General features: G+C 42.3%; 3 protein-coding genes across 4 annotated transcripts in view; all 3 read left to right on the forward strand.

Moving 5' to 3' along the window:
- The window catches only part of LOC137259203 (superkiller complex protein 8-like), a 440560-nt gene that overhangs the window by 348049 nt on the left and 69543 nt on the right, over positions 1-22968 (forward strand). The window lies entirely within an intron of this gene.
- On the forward strand, positions 7541-11697 carry LOC137259948 (myosin regulatory light chain 2, smooth muscle minor isoform-like). The gene is made up of 3 exons (XM_067797603.1): positions 7541-7633; positions 8517-8757; positions 10846-11697. The coding sequence occupies exons 1-3, from the start codon at positions 7541-7543 to the stop codon at positions 11049-11051; spliced, it is 540 nt and encodes a 179-aa protein (XP_067653704.1). The 3' UTR covers positions 11052-11697.
- Positions 13527-22299, forward strand: LOC137259945 (uncharacterized). Of its 2 annotated transcripts, none has more exons than XM_067797599.1 (10): positions 13527-13659; positions 15795-15846; positions 16699-16790; positions 17803-17874; positions 18269-18407; positions 18758-18834; positions 19463-19534; positions 19953-20100; positions 20897-21067; positions 21991-22299. In XM_067797599.1, the coding sequence occupies exons 1-10, from the start codon at positions 13615-13617 to the stop codon at positions 22233-22235; spliced, it is 1113 nt and encodes a 370-aa protein (XP_067653700.1). In that variant the 5' UTR covers positions 13527-13614; the 3' UTR covers positions 22236-22299. The 2 variants fall into 2 exon arrangements, with proteins under 2 accessions (XP_067653700.1, XP_067653701.1); XM_067797600.1 differs by lacking the exon at positions 13527-13659 and adding an exon at positions 14756-14903.

Raw genomic sequence — 22968 nt, forward strand, 5'->3', positions numbered from 1 at the left:
AAGCAGACTGGACAGACCAAAATGATTGAAATACGTACTCCAGGCTCAATGAGTGAGTGAGTTAAAATGTATAACCAAATTGGCAATACTTCAGCTAAATCGTAACTTTAAAGTTGTAAATTCATAACAGATAGAATTAGATTGTAAAACACTGCCAACAAAGAGCAATACAATAACTAAATTATAACAGAAAGACTATGAAAACTAGCACGGAACTGTAAATTTGACAAATTGTTATGGACAGTAAAAACATAAACAGGTTGAAGATCATTAACAACTAAAAGTAGATCACCAGACTAGGGACCCAAGAAAGTGATATTCCACTGGACGAAGCCCTTAATGTCCTCCGTGCGAAATTAGTCTCCTGCATCAGTACCCTGAGCACCACTAACTATAGACAGTATTGGTTCCCCTACTCACTAAATCTGCATGACCAGCCTCGAAGAGTCTGCTCTATCCACATCCCCTTCCAACCACTGTGTTGGCTCAGAAAGGTGGATGATACCTTCAACATCTGCACCCTGACCATGATCCTAGTACTCTCCTCGACCACCCCAATCAAAAACACTCCAATTCACTGTAGAAGCTGAAGATCAGGAGAGACTACCCTTCCTTGATGAGTCCCTTACGAACTCTCATGACAAACGAGCCATAATAGCATCCCTGACTACCGTACCAAAGCCCATCTCCCACCTGAAATAGACCACCTCAGAGCAACATTTAGCAACCTCAACGGCTACCCAAAACATCTAGTAGAAAGAACTATCACCTCAACTCTCGAGCAGCGGGATGAACCTCCTGAACCTGAATCTTCTCCTATCAGAATCAACATACCCTACCTTGGCCAGATCAGTCACCAGGACCCTGAAAAACACCCTGAGAGCAAATGGACGAGTTTTCATAACCTGTTTTTTTACATCGTCACTAAAATCTTTCCACGTCAGATGTTGTTACAACGGAACAGGCAACGATTATACGACAAAAGCCACAACGACAAGTATAACAGCGACAACAAAGGCAACAACGACCCCCGTCCTGCCTTCATTTGCCAGCTGTTGCCCTCCGGTCGCCAATCAACAGCAGCAAGTCGGCGATGAGTCCTCCACCAGTGTTTCGAGCTGGTGTCACCTCTCCAAATGAAGTAAGTAGTTTGTTAAACATGAATGGTACAACAGGAATTAATTCTCTAGGATTAACATGTTTTGCTTTTGATGGGGATTTAGCTTCTGCTTAACTTACCTGAACAACACTTGACTTGTCTCATGAGTATCCCGTATGCATGAGTATCCCACATATGGCCGTCGGCACTGAATTCCAGCAGCCCGAACATGACACCTAATCATATCGCTGGACACTGCTCCCCTTGATCCTTGAACTAAGGCTGCTGCTTCAGTTTGGTTCCTTGGGTGAGTCACCCGGATGGATCGATCTTACACATGAGTTGTCACTCGTGGCCGTTCCGTACGGGAGCGAACAACAACAACGCCGGTTTGCTGATGATGTTGAGCGAGTCATGTAATGCTAGTTAGATGACAACTCAGTTGTCTACCTTCACTGGTTGCAGAGCTACCTTCGTGTAACTCTACATGGGCCATTTCACGCTCCTTAGTCGTTTGTGTGGCATGTACACCTCCTAACTTCAATACAAAACTGTTTTTTTCGTGTGTGTGTGTGCTTTCTTGTTTTGTTTCGTATTGTTTTTTAAAGGTTTGTGTCGGAAAAAATAAAGGGTATCTCAGAGCTTACTTTTGTAAAAGATGTTTTGAAACTTTCTTTTGGTGTTCAGTAGATATATAACCTAAATATTGCGTAATATTTGGGGGTTTTTTTTGTTTGTTGGTATGGGGTTTTTTTCGGGGAGGGCGGTGTGTGTGTTTGTGTGTGTGTATGTGTTGGTTGGGGAGTTGGTTGGTTGTTTTTTTATTTATTTTTTTATTATTATTTTTTTTTTTTTTTTTTTTTTTTTTATTGTGGGCGGGAGTTGTTCTTATTTTTTTAGGGGGATCTCTTTTGGGTGATGTAATTGTTTGTTTGTTGTTGTTTTTTTCCAGATACCAACACCATGTTCCTTCTTGAAAACCACCAAAACCGCTTCCTTTGCTGGAATTCATTCCCTCATATATTGTGTCCATGACTAGGGTAACTCAAACCAGTTTCGCTCTATACTATTTTATTGTGTTTGAACTGGGACCATTTACAATATCCTATGAAGAAAGTTCCCAAGATGATATGTCAATGCAATCTGTTTTCATTGTAAACGTGAAATGATCGTCCACTTACAAACCCTAGTAAGTAATTACCTAAATAATTTTTACAAACACTGAAATTTTCTGTTCACAACAATAGATATCGAGGACTTTAGCACATTTTAGTTGAACAATCACTCGATTGTATGCTCAAGCATCTCCATGGTCTTCTCTACTTGAACGTCTTTTGGCATATAAATGTTTCGAAGCATTTGTTCAAATGTGAAATAACCTTAATCTCAAGGAATGAGCTGACCCGAAGGGCCATGCTGCTCGCACCTGTCGGTCAACAATAACACAATCACCTCAATCAGTACGATGGAGGATATTTTCTGGAGCCACCTTTGTCATATCAGCTCCTTCCTTCATACGTATTTTTATTTCGTCGATATTGCTCCTCAACAAACATTCACTGCTCACTGGGAAATGTGAAGGAAGGATAGACAGTGGGACATAGGCACTCACTTTAGCTTTGTGTTGATGCAGTAAAAGACTTACTATCCCTTGCGACTTGCCTGAAATCGATAGTTGAAACTTCATGCCGAACAGCTTCCAAACAGAGAACACTTGCTACGTAGAGAATGTAAACAATTGGTACGTGTGTCAAAAACTGGTGGCGGTGTTTGCCGAACTGATGTCAATCACAAAGTGTACGCAGGATATCCATAAAATAACGTTCCAAGGGACATAACTATATGATTCGAGTGGCAGGATGTTCAGCCGGTAGAGGGTGCCAGAGTCTGTTAAATGCAGCGTTGCAATAATTCATTCGAACTTTCAAGTTAAATAATTTTAATCTGAAAAAAAAAAAATGTGCAAAAAATCTAATTTTTTTTGTAAGTTTCTGTTTTAGTTTTATAATAAATTGTATGGTAACTTCCTTGGGAGTTGATAGTATTATGGGGAGAAATGATTGTATGATCTAGATATATAGTGCCTTTTAACAACGAATCAACGAACTGAACGACCGAAAGCTCCAGTAGGCTACGAGGGGCAGTGTGTGGCCTAGTTGTTAGGATACACTCACTCGTCACGCTTAAGACCCGGGTTCGTTGTTGTCAGCTCCCTCAGATGCCACCCCATCACGGCTATAAGGCGTATTCAGCGCTACAGAGAGACTGGGGTCACCGTAGACAGACTTAGAAGTGGACGTCCACACATCACAAAGCAGCAGAAAGTTTCATCCTCTCATAAGTACATTTTAAGAAATTCATTGAGAAAGGAGGGTAACGTTTCTTTTAGTTTTTAGTGTATATAGAAATATTAGATGAAAATAACATCCATCACGGATTATCAACGAAAGCATTTGTGAAGCGGTCATAAAATCCGACTCCCTTCCTTTTCCAATCCGAAATGAGGTCTATTTGTATTCTGACTTGACTGCCCACTAAGTTCGCGTATTTCACGTTCAAGTTCGAGGACAACAGGGTATGTAACAGTTTAATGAGCGAGCACCTGCAAAAATACATGCTAATACCCCAATGTAGAGTCTGCGTCCTATCGAGCATGTATTCATGTAAACAACTACCTGAATTTAAGAACACTTTATTTGCCTCAATATTACAACTGCTTCGTTCAGTCAACGACAATGGTTGGCTGGGCTGTATTTTAACGCCGCACAAAGCAGTAATCACCTAGGTGACGATTCCTCTGTATGGTGATTCCCTTGTATGGTGATTCCCCTATATGGTGATTCCCCTATATGGTGATTCCCCTGTATGGTGATTCCCCTGTATGGTGATTCCCCTGTATGGTGATTCCCCTAAATGGTGATTCCCCTATATGGTGATTCCCCTGTATGGTGATTCCCCTAAATGGTGATTCCCCTGTATGGTGATTCCTCTGTATGGTGATTCCCCTAAATGATGATTCCCCTGTATGGTGATTCCCCTGTATGGTGATTCCCCAATCACCCCTATGTGGTGATTCCCCAATCACCCCTATATGGTGATTCCCCAATCACCCCTATATGATGATGCCCCAATCACCCCTATATGGTGCTTCCCCAATCACCCCTATATGGTGATTCCCCAATCACCCCTATATGGTGATTCCCCAATCACCCCTATATGGTGCTTCCCCTATATGGTGATTCCCCAATCACCCCTATATGGTGATTCCCCAATCACCCCTAGGCCTATATGGTGATTCCCCAATCACCCCTATATGGTGATTCCCGTAAATGGTGATTCCCCAATCACTCCTATATGGTGATTCCCTATATGGTGATTCCCCAATCACCCCTATATGGTGATTCCCCAATCACCCCTGTATGGTGATTCCCCAATCACCCCCATATGGTGAATCCCCTATATGGTGATTCCCCAATCACCCCCATATGGTGATTCCCCTAAATGGTGATTCCCCTATATGGTGATTCCCCTTAATGGTGATTCCCCAATCACCCCTATATGGTGATTCCCCAATCACCCCTATATGGTGATTCCCCTATATGGTGCTTCCCCACTCACCCCTATATGGTTTTTCCCCACTCACCCCTATATGGTTTTTCCCCAATCACCCCTATATGGTGATTCCCCAATCACCCCTATATGGTGATTCCCCTATATGGTGATTCCCCTATATGGTGATTCCCCAATCACCCCTATATGGTGATTCCCCAATCACCCCTATATGGTGATTCCCCTATATGGTGGCGGTCTGTAAATAATCGAATCTGAACCATCTGAATCCCGTGGTCAACAGTATGAGCATCGATCTTCGCAATGCCGACGTTTGGCCACCCAATCCCGTTAGTCTCTTCTTACAATGAGCATGTCTTACTGCAGATCAAATCTAAGCCGGATCTCCACGGGTCCAGTTAACAACAGTGTCATTATTTAATATAGTCTCTTTGGGGAATTGATTTGTTTGTTTATCGACTGTCTGTAAACACTAGAAAATCGGGAACACTGAATATAAGCTAATGACGAGCTTTCTCTTTCTGCGACCCGTGAAGGTCTACCCGGGGTAGAATAGGCCTTCAACCCATGCTTGCCATAAAAGTCAACTATGCTTGTAGTCAGAGGCGACTTACGGGATCGGGTTGACAGGCTCACTGACTTGGTTGACACATGTCATCGGTTCCCAGATCGATGCTCGTGCTGTTGATCACTAGATTGTCTGGTCCAGGCTCGATTATGTACAGACCGCCGCATATGACTTGAATATTGCTGAGTGCGGCGTAAACTAAACTCACTCACTCACACACTGTCTCGGTAATGTCCCAGTGAGAGGTTATGAGACGCGCTGACGACACCACACCAGTCTTGTCATTCAGAGGTTTGATTGATACGTATTCCAACACCCACACACCCCCCCACACACACACACACACACACACGCACACGCACACGCACACGCACACGCACACGCACACACGCACGCTCGCACGCACGCACGCACGCATACACACACACACAAAACACAGGTGTACAATAGTCACTACAGTGCAGTACAAGGACAGGGAAGATCGGTACGAGGGTATTCATGCAGCTTTCAATGAGAGGTTCAAGTCCCCGTTTAACAGAGACCTTCGACAAACAGCTCATAGAGTGGAGAATAGCCGAGTCAGAAAAATAGTGAACGGAGTGGAGTCAGTTAGTCAGTCGACCGCGCATGAGTGTAGAAGTGGTGTTTCTCCGTATTTGGATTATTTTTGGTGTGAGTGAGTATGTTGGATTTAATGTTGCCTTGACTAGCACAATGACAGGACTCCGTGTGATGTCAGGAATACCCTCCTGGTTCAGGCCGCGTACCACATTAGGGTATTGTCAAACCAAGGGTTATTATTTTGGCAAGTATACAATTTGACTTCAACAAAAGACGTCAATGATGCAGCTGTACACAATGACATTAAGCGACAACCCTAACCCTCACTCACACACACACGCACACACACTTCATCCCGAAGACTAGGGCCGGGATGAGTTCTCAGCAGCATATTCTTCAGCTCGGAAGTAAAACTTTCGAGTTTTCAACATCTTAATGTATTTGTATTTATTATTTGATTCAAAAGAAATGACTGTAAATATGTCTGAATCTCCAAAGACAATACAACAAATCATTTTAAGATATTACATTGTTTCTATATTGGTCACATGATTATAACGGGTCTGGGTATTGAGACGGGTACCCGGTCCAACTCCTTACCCACCTGTGAAGGGTATCAGAGTTATCCGTCCCAGCCCAACCGACAACCCACACCTCCCCGTCAACTGTATTGAGGTCTTTTCTCTTGTATGGGAGAACATCACACAAAGGATTACAGAAGAGTATTGAAAATGTTTACGCCATGTTGAAACACGTATTTAACATCTGTCTAGGCTTGTGACAAACCGGACACTGGGAAGGCCGACTGTCTGGATATACGGCTACACCACTATAACACTGTCACCCCGCTACCTCAGGTGAGTGGACGAAGTTTATCTATCCTAACTACAGCCAGATATATTGTTTATAACCGAACATACAACTGGATACATAGAACTAGACACTGTGTCTGTTACTGAATGAAGAGTTAGTGGTTTTCGCCGCTTTGTGGGGAATCGAACCCGGGCCCTTGGCGTGACGAACGAATGCTTTAACCATTAGGCTACGCCACTGGCCCTGTTGAACGAACAACTAGATAGACTGTGTCAGTTACTTGACGTACATCTTCAGACAGTATCTGTTACCGACCTTAAAACTAGATATCGTGTCTATTAATGAACGAACAAGTTGATGGAGCGTATGTGTCTGAACATACAGCTTCATACAGTTTCTATTATTGATCTTAAAACTAGACACTGTTCTGTTACCGCATGTGCAACTAGACACTGTTTCTGTTACTGAACGAACAACTAGATACAGTGTCTTTCACTGATCTCAAAACTAGATATCGCGTCTACAACAGAACTATCAACTAGAAACAGTGTCTGTTACTGAACGTACAACTTCATACAGTTTCTTACAGTGATCTTAAAACTAGATATTGTGTCTATTACTTAACGTAGAACAAGATACTGTGTCCTGTCATGTGTCTGTTGCAGAACACATATACCTATACAGTATATGATTGACGTATGAACAATTTAACACGTACGTACTTAACGTATGCCTCCATATGTCTGTTGCTGAATAAGCAAACAGATACAGTGCATGTATGTGTCTGAAAGCAAAAAGTTAAAGCATGATACAAGGTTTAGAACTTCATAATGTTTCCTCAAACAACGTAAAGCAGTGTCTCTATGTAATCGATCGACAAACATACAAGGCAATAAATTCGAACTGTGTGATCCATTTCCAGTTCTACGATGGCACAGATGCGTATCCATACACGTCGCCGCTCCCGGAAACTGTCCAATGTGTTGGCCATGTTTGACCCCACGGTCATCCGGGAATACAAGGTAAAAAAGTATTTAAGGTCCACTATTTATCGGGAAAATACGGTAAACAGTAATTAAATCTAGGTCCAATATTCATTGGGAATATACGGTAAGCAGTAATTGAATCTAGGTCCAATATTCATCGGGAATATACGGTAAACAGTAATAAAGCTTCCATTATATAATGGGAATATACGGTAAAGAGTGATTAAATCCCGGTCCATCATCTAAAAGGAAATATACTTTAAGGTAAAACTGGACTTACACGTAGGTCCGTTTATTAGCCAATTTAGATCTGGAAGAACACGTACACTGGTGTACATTGGACATTGATTTTGTTTGACACAGTTCTAGTGGGAAAGTGAAATAAGTAACTTGTCATGTCCATGTTTGAGGGATACCTATCAAAATAGAAAATCACTAAGTGACGTACATTGGTGACTTCAGGTTCAGATACATTTTACATGACAATAACGGCGGATCTAGAAGTTTGGAGAAATGTGCGTGTTGGGTGAGTGGGAGCTGCGAAGGAGAAGTGTGTGTGTTGAGAGCAGGGTGGAGCTGCGAAGGAGGGGGGGGGGTTTGTAACAATGAACCATGTAGTCACCTGTCTAAGGTGAGACCACATTACGGGTGTCACACGTGCTTAGTTGTGAAACAATGACTAAAGGCCCAGAAAATCTCATGAGTCAAACTGCCAATCAAGGTCACCCATACAGGGACTCTCCGCCCCCAAAGTTGTTTAACTTCACCTGATTTGTGAGCAGAGCTCTATGCAGAGGGTCACACACCACTGTATTTGGTGCATATGTACTAAACCAGCGATCCATGTGCCATACGGACGGCAATCATGCAGTAGAAAATCACGACACTCGTAATCTGGGAGAGTCATCGGTTTCAATAGGAGGCGTTCAACATGATTGACCAGAACGGGGACGGGTTTATCGACAAGGACGACCTGCGGCAGATGCTGACGTCCCTCGGGAAGAAGACAACAGACTCAGATCTGGACGCCATGATGAAGCAGGCGACAGGACCCATCAATTTCACCATGTTCCTCTCAATGTTTGGACAGAAGCTAGAGGGCACTGATCCTGAAGACGTCATCGTGAACGCCTTCCGCTGCCTAGATGACAGAAGTAGAGGTGAACACAGATTACAGTTATGCGACCATATGTTTAACACATTTAAATGAAATATTAAAGTAACATATTTATCAGTGAGTGAGTGTGTATGATCCTTTGTCGCTTTTAGCAATATTCCAGCAATGCCACAGCAAGGGACACCATAAACGGCCTTCACACACTGAATACATGTGCAGTCCTTGTCCTCAGCGTGTCACACGAACGCTTCAACAGCTAGGCCACCCCACATAGTAGTTGGTGTAGTAGTAGTAGTTGTTGTGGTAGTAGTAGTGGTTGTTGTTGTGGTAGTAGTAGTAGTTGTCGTTGTAGTAGTAGTTGTTGTAGTAGAAGTAGTAGTAGTTGTTGTTGTAGTAGTAGTTGTTGTGGTAGTAGTAGTTGTTGTTGTAGTAGTAGTTGTTGTAGTAGTAGTAGTTGTTGTTGTTGTAGTAGTAGTTGTTGTGGTAGTAGTAGTAGTTGTTGTTGTGGTAGTAGTTGTTGTGGTAGTAGTTGTTGTGGTAGTAGCAGTAGTTGTTGTTGTAGTAGTAGTTGTTGTAGTAGTAGTTGTTGTAGTAGTAGTAGTTGTTGTAGTAGTAGTAGTTGTTGTTGTAGTAGTAGTTGTTGTTTTAGTAGTAGTAGTAGTTGTTATAGTAGTTGTTGTAGTAGAAGTAGTAGTTGTTGTTGTTGTAGTAGTAGTTGTAGTAGAAGTAGTAGTTGTTGTTGTTGTAGTAGTATTTGTTGTAGTAGAAGTAGTAGTTGTTGTTGTAGTAGTAGTAGTAGTTGTTGTTGTAGTAGTTGTTGTAGTAGAAGTAGTAGTAGTTGTTGTTGTAGTAGTTGTTGTAGTAGAAGTAGTAGGTTTTGTTGTTGTAGTAGACGTAGTAGTAGTTGTTGTTGTAGTAGTAGTTGTTGTGGTAGTAGTAGTAGTTGTTGTTGTTGTAGTAGTAGTAGTTGTTGTTGTAGTAGTTGTAGTAGTAGTTGTTGTTGTAGTAGTAGTTGTGGTAGTAGTAGTTGTTGTTGTGGTAGTAGTAGTAGTTGTTGTTGTTGTGGTAGTAGTAGTTGTTGTTATAGTAGTAGTTGTTGTGGTAGTAGTAGTTGTTGCTGCTGTAGTTGTTGTTGTGGTAGTAGTAGCAGTAGTAGTTGTTGTGGTAGTAGTACTCGTTGTTGTAGTAGTAGTAGTTGTAGTTGTAGTGGTAGTAGTTGTTGTGGTTGTTTTTGTTGTAGTTGTTTTTGTTGTTGTGGTAGCAGTAGTACTACTGGTTGTTGTTGTTATTGTTGAAGGGTGGTAGTAGTGGTGGTGGATGGTGTAAGTTGTTGTAAACTAGCGCTATTAGCAACGGCCTAGCTATATAAGTCGACTCTTACAACACGAAGTCATTAGCAGTAGCCTTGATGGCAGAGATAGAGGTGAAGCGAAAAGTTACAGATGGACAGATTAATTTCAGTACTCCACCCACTGCCCAGAATACATACATGATAATTATCTGAATTTCGTAAATATTTAACATTGTTAGATAAACGTTGTTTACATTTCCTTGTCTATACCTGCGTATGCAAATGTTAAAAGAGTAGTTGATAGTATTTTGAAGAATATGATAGCAAATAGCAACTTACATAGTATGAAACCACCAGAGATCACCAGATAGGGGCTTACAATACCTACATGAACCCTGGGTGGATCTACAGCATCCCTTCAACTGCTGGCAATGGAAGTGAAAATTAGCCATGATTTAAAATCACAAATGTACTACGTTTAAAAGTTTAAAAAGTCTGGTGAGCGTGAATTTGCTTTGAATATTTCGAGGCTTACGTATCCAAGGAGAACAATTTCAGTCCTTAGTCTACAGTCGCGAGCAATCTTAGTTGTAAACTTCAACTACTAATTATAAGAAAATGCACTTAACTACAAGACAAGCTTGTTCGTGATTGTTCAAAGAAATGCAAAACGAATGATCGTCACGTTTGAGCAAATGAATGGTGATGATGATGATGATGATGATGATGATGATGATGATGATGATGATGATGATCTCAATGCTGCCGTTGTTGCAGCTACAAATTGAAGTACATTTTTGTGATGATATCCAGTTGGTTCAAATGAGTTATCTCTCTTAGGTTTTATCCTGGAAGACGATCTGCGCAGCGACCTGACAACGATGGGGGAAAGATGGACGGATGAGATGGTCGATGAGCTGTTCCTGAATGCACCCACCACTGACGGCAAGTTCAACTACACCGAGTTCACCAAGATGCTGAAGCATGGCAAGAAGGAGGAAGATACAGAAGAGGTCACAGCGACACCTGGAGGTGGTTCTGCCTGACAGGAAGATCTGAATATCAGGGATATCTTGGTACCGTGTCCCACAGCATCGTGGTGCTACGACCGTCGTATCACCTACACTGTAATACATACTTAATTGTAGTTGTAAGATAGCTTTGGGAAACCTTGCCATTTAACCTGCAGACCGATGTCGTCATTTATACCTATGACGTCATTGTCTATTTTGTTTGGTCTAACTATGACGTCACAATATGGCGGCGGTCGGTAAATAATCGATTCAGAACAAAACAATCCAGTCATCATTTTGAAATTTTTGCTACTCAGTAGGGATAGGATGTCATGTGTCAACCAAGTCAGCGCGCATGACAACACGATTCCGTTAATCGCATTTTAGTACGAGCATGGGTTTGCTGACCACTTATTCTTTATTCTGGAAAACTGGGTTTTAATATCAACTGGTTTATTGAAGACTTGACTGATGAATGACTACTCACCCTTATGGACACTACCATGCTTACATTTATAACTGTGCTCCGGGAACCCCATTCACAGACTTTCAAAGACACTATATCTGAGAAACAGAGATGTGTATTGTGGATATGTTGGAATGAAATATCCATGTATTAGAACAACATATTCTTTCAGTTCTGACTCAGCGCCAAAATAAATTAGTTCATGTCTTTGTATTATAATGTTTGTTTCTTTAGCTCTTCACTTGAAAATACGTCATTCAGAACTGTACGAGAAAATGACTAAGGACTAGATTTTCATTTGCTTTGTATTGTTGTTATAAAGGCAGTATATGTTATGACGTTGTTCCAAGTTGGCAATCATCAACTCCCGATGTCTTTTCCTTTGTAAACGTTAGCTGATCAACAGATTCTCCATCTGAAACAATACCAAGACTACATTTACATCGCAGAATGGGAGTGAGTTGGTTAAGGCTTAAGCCTCACACAGCAATATGCTAGCAATGTGGTGGCGATCTGTTTTAATCGAGTCTGGACCTGACAATCCTGTGGTCGACAACATGAACATCGATCTACACAAATGGGATAGGATAACGTGCATTCACCTATGAGCGAACCTGACCACCCTATTCCGTTAGTCGCCTCTTACGACAAGCATGGTTTGCTGAAGATGACGCGGAGTGGTAACAACTGTTGATAATCGTCAAGGGTTGGATGTGTGTGTGTGTGTGTGTGTGTGTGTGTGTGTGTGTGTCTGTGTCTGTGTCTGTGTCTGCGTGTCTGTCTGTGTGTGTCTGTGTGTGTCTGTCTGTGTGTGTGTCTGTGTGTCTGTGTTTGTGTGTGTGTCTGTGTGTGTGTCTGTGTGTGTCTGTGCGTGCGTGTGTGTCTGTCTGTGTCTGTCTCTCTGTGTGTCTGTCTGTGTCTGTGTGTGTGTCTGTCTGCGTGTCTGTGTGTGTCTCTGTGTGTGTGTCTGTGTGTGTCTGTGTGTGCTTGTGTTTGTCTGTGTGTGTCTGTGTGTGTCTGTGTGTGTGTCTGTCTGTGTGTGTCTGTGTGTGTCTCTGTGTGTGTCTGTCAGTGTGTCTGTGTGTGTCTGTCTGTGTGTGTGTGTGTGTCTGTGTGTGTGTCTGTCTGTATCTCTGTGTGTGTCTGTGGGTGTGTCTGTGGGTATGTGTGTGTGTGTGTGTGTATGTGTGTGTGAGTGTGAATATAACCATTATGGGATGGCGGGGGAAGTAAGGGGGGCGACGATTTTGTACATGACATGCAGGGGGCTGACACATACTTTGTACGTAGATGGGGCTGTGTGGGGGTTCACATTGTACATGCTGTGTCATAAATATCATCATCAGCGTGACAGTGTCCTCTGTGTGCTAATCGACAGTGGTCACTGCCAACAACGCTACATCCTTAGAATGGCTGAGCGAGCGCTGTACATACATATCTGAGACATGCATCATGTGCCGCTGACTACGTTGGCTGAACTTGGCAAGGTGCTACAAGAGGAATGGAATGCAGTTCGCCATGCCTCATAAGGATACCCACACCAACTGTGCTCGGTCGAGTGAATGTTTGAATGGTCGTGTTATTATTATGAAATACTAATGCACAAAAACTCTGAAATTTCCAGTCTGACGCCTGTGTCCTTCAACATCTTTTGGGGGCGTCATATGATCGACAGTTGTACTTCAGCACCGGCATTATACTCCCCCGGTGTTCATTATCGTACATCTACTTTTTATGGCTATTATTTCTTATATTGTCTTATATTTTTATTCCCTGTGGTATCATTCTCATGTTCGAAGAGTCCACGTGAAATATTGGAAGTCTAAAGCGAAGCAGGTCTGACGTTGACAAACAGAATTATTTTATTAGAAACACCAATATATTGTGTTATAGTGTCCAAGGGGACGTTACTCTGTATTGCGAAATGCCTTACGAATACAATGTCTGACCGCGTCAAGGACGGTTGTGGGATAATGACTGGTGCAGGTCTATCAGTATGTCCGACACGCCGGGCTGCAACCTCGCCCAGGAGATAAGATATGAGCACATAGAGAACGCTGAATAATAGTTTGGTTCTTGTTAAGGGAGAGGAAATATATTCGAGATCTCGGAGTGACATATCACGGTGCCATGACGTATGAATATATCATCTTGACACTTCTAATGAATACGGAGGTACGTTTGCTTGTCATACCATAATCAATACGCATGTACATGCGCCAGGTCCAATACAATGCAGGGTCAAACTGAAGACATATAGACACGTAATGGATCATGACAATACATACTGAATACGTATAGACATGTACTAGCTCAAGATAATACAGATTTATTTTTAACACGTATAGACGTACTCTCACAAGATAATACAGATTCATACTGAATGCGTAAAGACACGTATTGGCTCAAGATAAAACAGATCAATAAATATAGGCATGGACTGGCTCAAGATAATAAACTTTCATATTGAATACGCATAGATATACTGGCACAAGATAATTCCGTTTCTTTTTGAATAAATATAGACATGTACTGGCTGAAGATAGTATAGCGTCATAACGTCGAAATTAAGAAGCTGTTATCCAAGAACTTACTATGTACTTCCTAGCTTGCAAATTGCTACTCAAGGTAGTAACCATGTATAGTACAGCGTCATAATAGTACGTGTGTACGTACATTAGCTCTACCTAATACTAAGTGGAAGGTGCCGTAGTGTAGTGGTCAAAGCGTTCGCTCGCCATGCAGAAGACCAGGGTTCGACTGGACACATCTGTACAATACGTGAAGCGCATTTCTGGTATCCCCCGCCATGATGTTGCTGGAATATTGCTGAAAGAGGCGTAAAGGTAAACTCACTCACTCACTCACTCACTCATACAGTTGCGTATTTATGAACACCTATACAGATATACTTATCCTACAATCATACAGGGCTATAATGTTGGGCTATACACTTATACTGCCCCGAGGCCATAAGGAGACTTAATGAGTATGCAAGTGAGTGAGTGAGCTTAGTTTTACAAGGAACTCAGCAATATTCCAGCTATATGGTCTGTAAATAATCGAGCCTGGACCAGAGAATCCAGTGATCAACAACACGAGCATCGATCTGCACAACTGGGAACAGATGACATGCGTCAACAAGTCAGAGAGCCTGACCACCCGATCCCTTTAGTCGCCTCTTGCGACAAGCATAGTCGCCTTTTATGGCAAGCAAGGGTTGCTGCAGGCCTATTCTACCCCGGGACCATCACGGGTCGAGTATGCAAATAAGTGCGCTGGTCCGATCGTGCTGCGTGTACGGTGGCGACACCTATATATATTTTGGGATGTGAAACATTTGCTGTAATTCTGACCTAGATCATATTGTTGACAAGTCTGTGATAGGTGTCAGCATGTATACAGCACTCACTGTCGTGGTAAGTTCAAACTTTAATGCCGGTGGCATCTCACTGTACAACTGGAAACTGGAAATACTGACTCAGATCCTTACAGAAATGTATAGATACTCAACACGATATTTCAGGCTGTAGTGGTAAAATGCTATTCCGTCATTAGAATTAAATACATTTCGTTCAAAGCTTTTGTTTCTAAATCCGGATAATGTGCCTAACAACGAACATGAAAATAAGATTCGATTGTGACTCATTTTATTATCCTGCAGTTGTACAGTTCCGTCAGTAGTATTCAACTGACCGTAACTTCGCTGACCCCGGATTACCGTAAATGAACCGATAAACAAATACAACCACCTCTTTCATCCTGTGTATCTGAAGATTCACAAATTAATTTTTCATATTAACATTAATAATTCATATTTTATTTATATTTGGAATTAGTCTTGTAATGTTGAAAGTAATTTGGTTGCAATGTTGTAGACAGGAAAGTCTTACTATCAACGACAATATGAATCTTGATCAATCCATGATTTCACTTGTCATGGTGAAACTTGTGGTTGGAGCACAAACATACACGGATTAGACCTGATACCGACTGATCATTCACTCGACCGTAAAAGGTATTGTTAAAGTTCTCATGGAAAATATGGTTGTCAATTGTTATATTTGGTACCTTCAGTTATACTTGTCAATGATTGCACATGAGTACCTACATTCATATTTGGTTGCCAATGGTTGTATTTGGGTACTTTCAGTCATGCTTCGTTGCCAATGGTTGTAGTTGGTACCTTCAGTTGTATTTGGTCGCCAATGGTTGTCTTTGGGTACCTTGAGTTATGTTGGTTGCCAATGGTTGTATTTGGGTGAGACTGTATTTGAAGCAGATGAGAAGATGTGTGACGCTTGTTCCAGCTGCTGCTGTTTGTGCAGGGCGCCGTCGACGTTGAGAGTAATGCCACAACCAGTAAGTGAAACAAGCCCAGTATGTTAACCTCAACTTAACAGTCTAATACTTTATGTGGAGTTATAAAGCCAATGTGTTTGTTACTAATTCTGGAGATGTACCATATCAGACATCATGATAAACTCTTACCTTCGCACTGATTCCTAAAATATGTATTGCAAGTGAACTGTGATTTTGTCGAATCAAACATTGATCTTCATCCCCTTCCATGTCTATACATGTCGTAGAAATTTATATATATACACATATCTCACCTACCACCGGTGTATAACGATGTCTTTACAGTCATGAATATGTGTCAGTATAACGGTACACGATGTCTTTACGGCCATGCATATATACACATATCTCACCTACCACCGGTGTATAACGATGTCTTTACAGTCATGAATATGTGTCAGTATAACGGTACACGATGTCTTTACGGCCATGCATATATACACATATCTCACCTACCACCGGTGTATAACGATGTCTTTACAGTCATGAATATGTGTCAGTATAACGGTACACGATGTCTTTACGGCCATGCATATATACACATATCTCACCTACCACCGGTGTATAACGATGTCTTTACAGTCATGAATATGTGTCAGTATAACGGTACACGATGTCTTTACGGCCATGCATATATACACATATCTCACCTACCACCGGTGTATGACGATGTCTTTACAGTCATGAATATGTGTCAGTATAACGGTACACGATGTCTTTACGGCCATGCATATATACACATATCTCACCTACCACCGGTGTATGACGATGTCTTTACTGTTATGAATATGTGACAGTATAACGGCACACGATGTCTTTACAGTCATGCATATACACATATATCTCATCTAGCGCCGGATTATAACGGTATACGATGTCTCGAGTGTCATGAAGTGGCCTCGCCCTCGGAATGCAGCATGTGGGTTTCTTGCGGAGAGGAGGAAGTAAGTTTACCAAAATACAATACTTATTCACTAAAATGAAATTGCCACAGTAACGTCTGTCTAAAGTGTCACGAGAGTCGAGTAACCACATCGTACAAGCAACTATATCACTAAACGTTATTAACTCTTATGACTCCAAATGTCCGTTTTACCTGCATATTACTTTTTGTCTGCGCTGGTTCTACATGTTTTCTGCCTGTATTTTATGTTCAAGGCGTTTATAGCCCTCATCTACCTGCTATTTGACGGCTCCCTTAAGTTAGTCTTGTGGAATATCTTTGTTATTTCCGTCCTCGTAACTGTGATATACTTATGGTTGGCATGTGTTCTACTTGTGTTCTTTATGTAGCTCACATGTGTTCTACTTGTGTTCTTTATGTAGCTCACATGTGTTCTACTTGTGTTCTTTATGTAGCTCACATGTGTTCTACTTGTGTTCTTTATGTAGCTCACATGTGTTCTACTTGTGTTCTTTATGTAGCTCACATGTGTTCTACTTGTGTTCTTTATGTAGCTCACATGTGTTCTACTTGTGTTCTTTATGTAGCTCACATGTGTTCTACTTGTGTTCTTTATGTAGCTCACATGTGTTCTACTTGTGTTCTTTATGTAGCTCACATGTGTTCTACTTGTGTTCTTTATGTAGCTCACATGTGTTCTACATTCCAGTTATGTTCTGTGTTTGGCCTTGTGCTACCTTTGATATGTGTCCAACATTGATGCATGTTTGTTAGATATTTGTGTTCAACATCTGATCCATGTGTGTTCTGTCTGTGTTAGACATTTGATCTCGTTTTGTTCTGTCTGTGTTCAACATCTGATCCACTTGTGTTCTGTGTTCAACATCTGATCCATATTTGTTCTGCATGTGTTAAACATCTGATCCATATGTGTTCTGTCTGTGTTCTACATCTGATCCATGTGTAGTCTATCTGTGTTCGACATTTGATCCTTGTCTGTTCTATCTGTGAACAACATCTGATCCTAAATGTGTGTTGTATCTGTGTTCTAGGAGTGCTATACCAGAGAGTACTACAACAGGAACATGATCCGTGGCTACCACATGGGTTGCGAGCTCAAGTCTGTAAGTAGGATATTCTCTGCACTTACACACAAGCCCCTCCTGATCCATGTGTGTTCTATCATGTCTCTTTTAATACATGTTTTATTGTTTTAAAGCCGCTCTTGGCAGTATTCCAACTTATTTGACGGCAACTGTAAATAAATGAGTTTGGACCAGCTAATCCAGCGATCAAGATCAATAGCACTGGTCTTGGCGGTTTGGATAATATGACATGTGTCAGCAAAATCACCGAGCCCGACACATTATCCAGTTAGTCGACTCTTTCGACGGAAATGGTTTGATGAAGACATATTCTGTTCCCAATCCTAATGGGTTCTCCTTCGACATAACGACTGTAGCTTTCCTTATATTTCACACATTCAGACATAAGTCATGTCTCGGATTCTGTCCGCAGAGGTGTGACATATACAGGCGCCTCTCTGCCCTTCTTGGAAAGAGGGACACGCACACCTGCTTTGAGTGCTGCAACACCGACGATTGCAACAGTGGCCTCTGCGGTGCAGTGACAGCTCCAGTTGCAACAACCACTCACAGTAAGTGAGCGAGTGCGGTTTTACACCGTTGTGACAATATTCCTGCAATATCACTGCTGGCGACATAAGAAATGGACTTCAGGTATTGTACCCAGCTGAGAAATCGGAAAAGGATTTTTGGCGTGACGAGTAAACGCATTAACCGCTTGGCTAAACATCAGCCCTAATTATAGTCAGTAAACAAGATGGCCACGGTGGTCAACAACAACCAATAGCCGGCAAAAAACAACTGTTAGTAGACATAGAGTGAAGCCAACAAAAGCAGCAGTACCTATACAGGTAGTGGAGCTGACCAACAACAGTTAGTGTACAACGAAAAGACTAAGTCAGCTTTGTTTGTGTACCTGCAGATCTCCGCTGCCTTGACTGTCATGCTGTAGGTGACCCCCGACTGTGTGACCACTGGTCTATGTGTGGTCACGATGAGGTGAGTGAGTGAGTGAGTGAGTGAGTGAGTGAGAAGGTGGGTGGGTGAGTGAGTGAGTGAGAAGGTGGGTGCTTGGGTGAGTGAGTGAAGTGAGTGAGTGAGTGACATTTAGTATATCACACGGTTTACCCGTGTTTCTTTCAGAGACATTTTAAACTTGTAACAAAGAAGGAAACAGCAGGTTCAGTGGATTGTCAACTTCTCTATTCAATGAATGCGACTTTTCAGTGTAAATACTAACGCCGTCACTTGCTTGATAACGATGTCAGTATATACACAGACACATCGCACCAATTGCAGTGAAGAAGTGCATCCATAGAACATTACCTGTGTTGCATAAGTGATAATGATACAGGTGTGTTCTGTGCAAGAGATCACAGGTTTTACCTGATGTATAGGTGTGAATTTCGTCACAGGTGTAAAGGACGTTGACAGGTTTGATGTGTGAACTTGTTAAAGGTTTTACCTGCGTTACAGATGCAATTATGCTTCAGGTGTTATGTGTGAGGTGCCCACAGTTTGCACCTGTGTTACAGATTTAATTATGTTTCAGGTGTTATGTGTGAGGTGATCACAGATTGCACAGGTGTTGCAGACACGATGTTACCTGTTAGTTGTCTTGTTCCAGGTGTGTTTCACGCGGTCGTTCGTTGACTCAACCGGGCAGCTGAAGTTCAATCTTGGCTGTGAGTTTCAGCAGGTTAGGAACATCCCACGTTACCAAACATCCCAGCTAAAATTTGTCATACTTTCATCCTGTCACATTCCATCCTCACTGTCCTGCTTGACATAGCACATGCACACCCGGTCCAGCCGACATGCGTCAGTAGCACCAAACCCTAGCGCACTGACCCATGTTCCCTCCATATATGGGACGCCTGAGTAGCCTAGTGGTTAAAGTATTTGCTCGTCACGCCGAAGACCCAGGTTCGATTCCCAACATGGGTACAATGTGTGATGCCCATTTCTGGTATCCCCAACCGTGATATTGCTGAAATATTGACAAACGCAGCGTGGAAACAGAATCACCAATACACCCATATATCACCTGCAAATTGGCGCGTGACCCCAAAACCAGAGTCAAACCTGGACTGATGCCATGTTCCGTCTGCCTTAAGGCGTGCCTGCTGCCCAGCAACCAGACAGAGCCCGACCCTCAGGCGTGCATGGACTGCTGTGAGACGAATGGCTGTAACAGTCAGTTGTGCCCCTCCGCCATCAATCAAATCGGATCAGCCTCATCTGTCACGCCAACATCAGGAGCAGGTAAGTAGGCGAAGTGCATCTTCGCTCGTCACTGGTATTACATCTAAGTTCTCTTCAGACAAATACCTTTGACCCAGCACTGCTTTGAATCGGGACTAAACTGACGGAGAAAAGATGGTATGCACATGGTGTTTGGGGATCAATTGAAATAGCGAAAGAAAAAAAGCACGAATTGTTTTGAAAATTAAATTTTCACGCACGATATGAAGTCCTTTTATGTGAGGTCCCTGATAAAAGAGGTAGAGATGATGACGTCACGTTCTAAAAGACGATATAGTGGAGAATGAACCAGGGGTATATATCAGGACTCAAATGAGATAAACACACTTGATGATCGAGGATGGGCAGGCAGTACCTTGCCATACAGAGTACTCCAAACTCCAAAAAGACACTGTTGATATCTATCTCGGTAAATACCTCAAACACCTTTGTGTCATATGTACGTTTGCACTGATAGAATGTGAGTACTTCAAATACAGCAACTAGCGATTTACTTCTATAAGGCCCAAGAAGATGAGCGTTAGAGGTGGTCTTCTGTATGTTTGCCGTAAGAGGTGGCTAACGGGATCGGCTTGATTGCTGATTTGGCTGCTGCATGTCGTCATACTCCATGTGCGTAGGTGCTCATTCTGTTGATCACTGGATTTGAAGTTATTTACAGACCGACACCATATACTTAGAATGCATCTCAGTGCGACGTATAACATCAAAGAAACAAACCCCACCATGTCTCTGACAACAGCGCCTCTGCGCCTCATACGTTGATGATGTCAAAAGAATTCGCTATCTTTGGCAGGATGTCCGCAGAGCTTCTACGAGGGAGGTAACTCCTGCTACTACTTCTCAAACGATACCAAGGCCTGGATATCTGCATTGGCCGCGTGTAGGGCACTGGGGGCGGAACTTGTTTCCGTGGAAACACAGACAGAAAATGACGTCCTAACTAAACTGCTTATCTCCACTTTAAGTGAGTATATGTATGTTTGGACTCACGTTTTGATGTGATTGGATAACACAATGTACAGCTGATTCATGAATACCTTTAAACACAATACAAAACTGGAGTGAATCTATCTAGGGGCATTATCATACGCAACATATGGCTGATCTAGGAGGACAGTTAAACACAACACAACACAACACAGGTCTAGTCTTATCTGGGGGCATTGTTAAATACAATATATGCCAGATCTAAGAGGACAGTTAAACACAACACAGGACAGGTCACATTCAGGGGCATTGTTAAGCACAACACATGTGTGTTCTCAGAAGACAGTCAAACACAACACAGGACAGGTCATTTTCAGGGACATTGTTAAGCACAACACATGTGTGTTTTCAGAAGACAATCAAACACAACACAGGACAGGTCATATTCAGGGGCATTGTTAAGCACAACACATGTGTGTTCTCAGAAGACAGTCAACACAACACAGGAATGATTATGTCTACGGGCATTGTCAAGCCTTACCTGACTTGATCTACGAAAACGTTTGACCACCCCAGCACACTGACATATGTCTCAACTGGGCACTGACACGTCTGATCTCAACACTGAAATACATCTGACGGCTGACACAAATCTGATTTGATTTATAATTACTGACACAAGTCTCATTTTATCTAAAAAAACTAGTGCACGTCTAATCATCTTATGTATGTCCGATTTTAATACGAACACCGTCATCACATCCAACCTGATCTGAGCGGTGCTGTAGCCCAGTGGTTAAAGTGTCATGTTGAAGTCACGGGTTCCATTACCCACATGGGTACAATTTGTGAAGCCTGTTCCTGATGTCCTTCGTTGTGATATTGCTGGAATATAGTTTAAAACGGCGTAACACAATACTCATTCAGCCTAATCTGCAAACACCGACTGTCTGTTCTCAGAGACGAAGGTAGCAGCCTACTGGATCGGCGGGTTCTACGTGACTGCCACTTCCTCGTGGACCTGGCCCGACTACCTTCCCGTCACGTACACCAACTGGGGCCCCTCTCAGCCCCGCTACCAGTCCTACAGCTACACGATCGCCCTGTTGAATCCCCAGCAGAACTCGGGCATCACTAACTGGGTCTGGTCTAGCAATACCGCCACCTCGGGGTACAACTACATCTGTGAGATGAGGACACAGTAGTCGGATATGATGTCAACAAAACATAGCTATGAATGATTGTTGGTATTACATGCGACCTCGTAAATGTTGATGTTTGTTTTTGTGTTGTTGATATTTCCAGCTAAATGAGAGCTGTGTGTAAATAATAGACCAGACAATCCAGGTTATGATGAGCGTCCATCGCGAAACGACGACATGCATCAAACAAGCCCGCGAGCCTAATATCCTTACCCGTTAGGTGCCTCCTGCGGCAAGAAGTAAGATTGCTTTTAACCAAGATCTAATTCTCGATCAGTTAAATGACATGAGGCGATTTGAAAGGGAAGATATGTCTGTTGTGCTTGAAGAGAGCGCCGTACAAAGTCAAGGTCACCGTACTGACAAGTAGTGAGTGAGTGAGTTTAGTTTTATGCCGCACTCAGTAATATTCCAGCTATATGGCGGCGGTCCTGTAAATAATCGAGTCTGGACCAGACAATCCAGTGGTCAACTTCATGAGCATCGGTCTGCGCAATTGGGAACCCTTGACATGTGTCAACCAAGTCAGTGAGCCTGACCACCCGATCCCGTTAGTCGCCTTTTAAGACTAGCGTAGTGGCTTTTTATTGTAAGTACATATACAAAATATATATGTATAGTATGTACAACATATACAACATATGACACGTTACAGTGAATCTCTTCTCAATATGAGCACATGATGAATAAATAGAGCTGTCTCATGTTGTAATAGGGATGCTTTACTTGAACGTAT

The sequence above is a fragment of the Haliotis asinina genome, chromosome 13 (genome assembly GCF_037392515.1).
Source record: "Haliotis asinina isolate JCU_RB_2024 chromosome 13, JCU_Hal_asi_v2, whole genome shotgun sequence".
In the NCBI taxonomy this organism is placed as follows: domain Eukaryota; kingdom Metazoa; phylum Mollusca; class Gastropoda; order Lepetellida; family Haliotidae; genus Haliotis; species Haliotis asinina.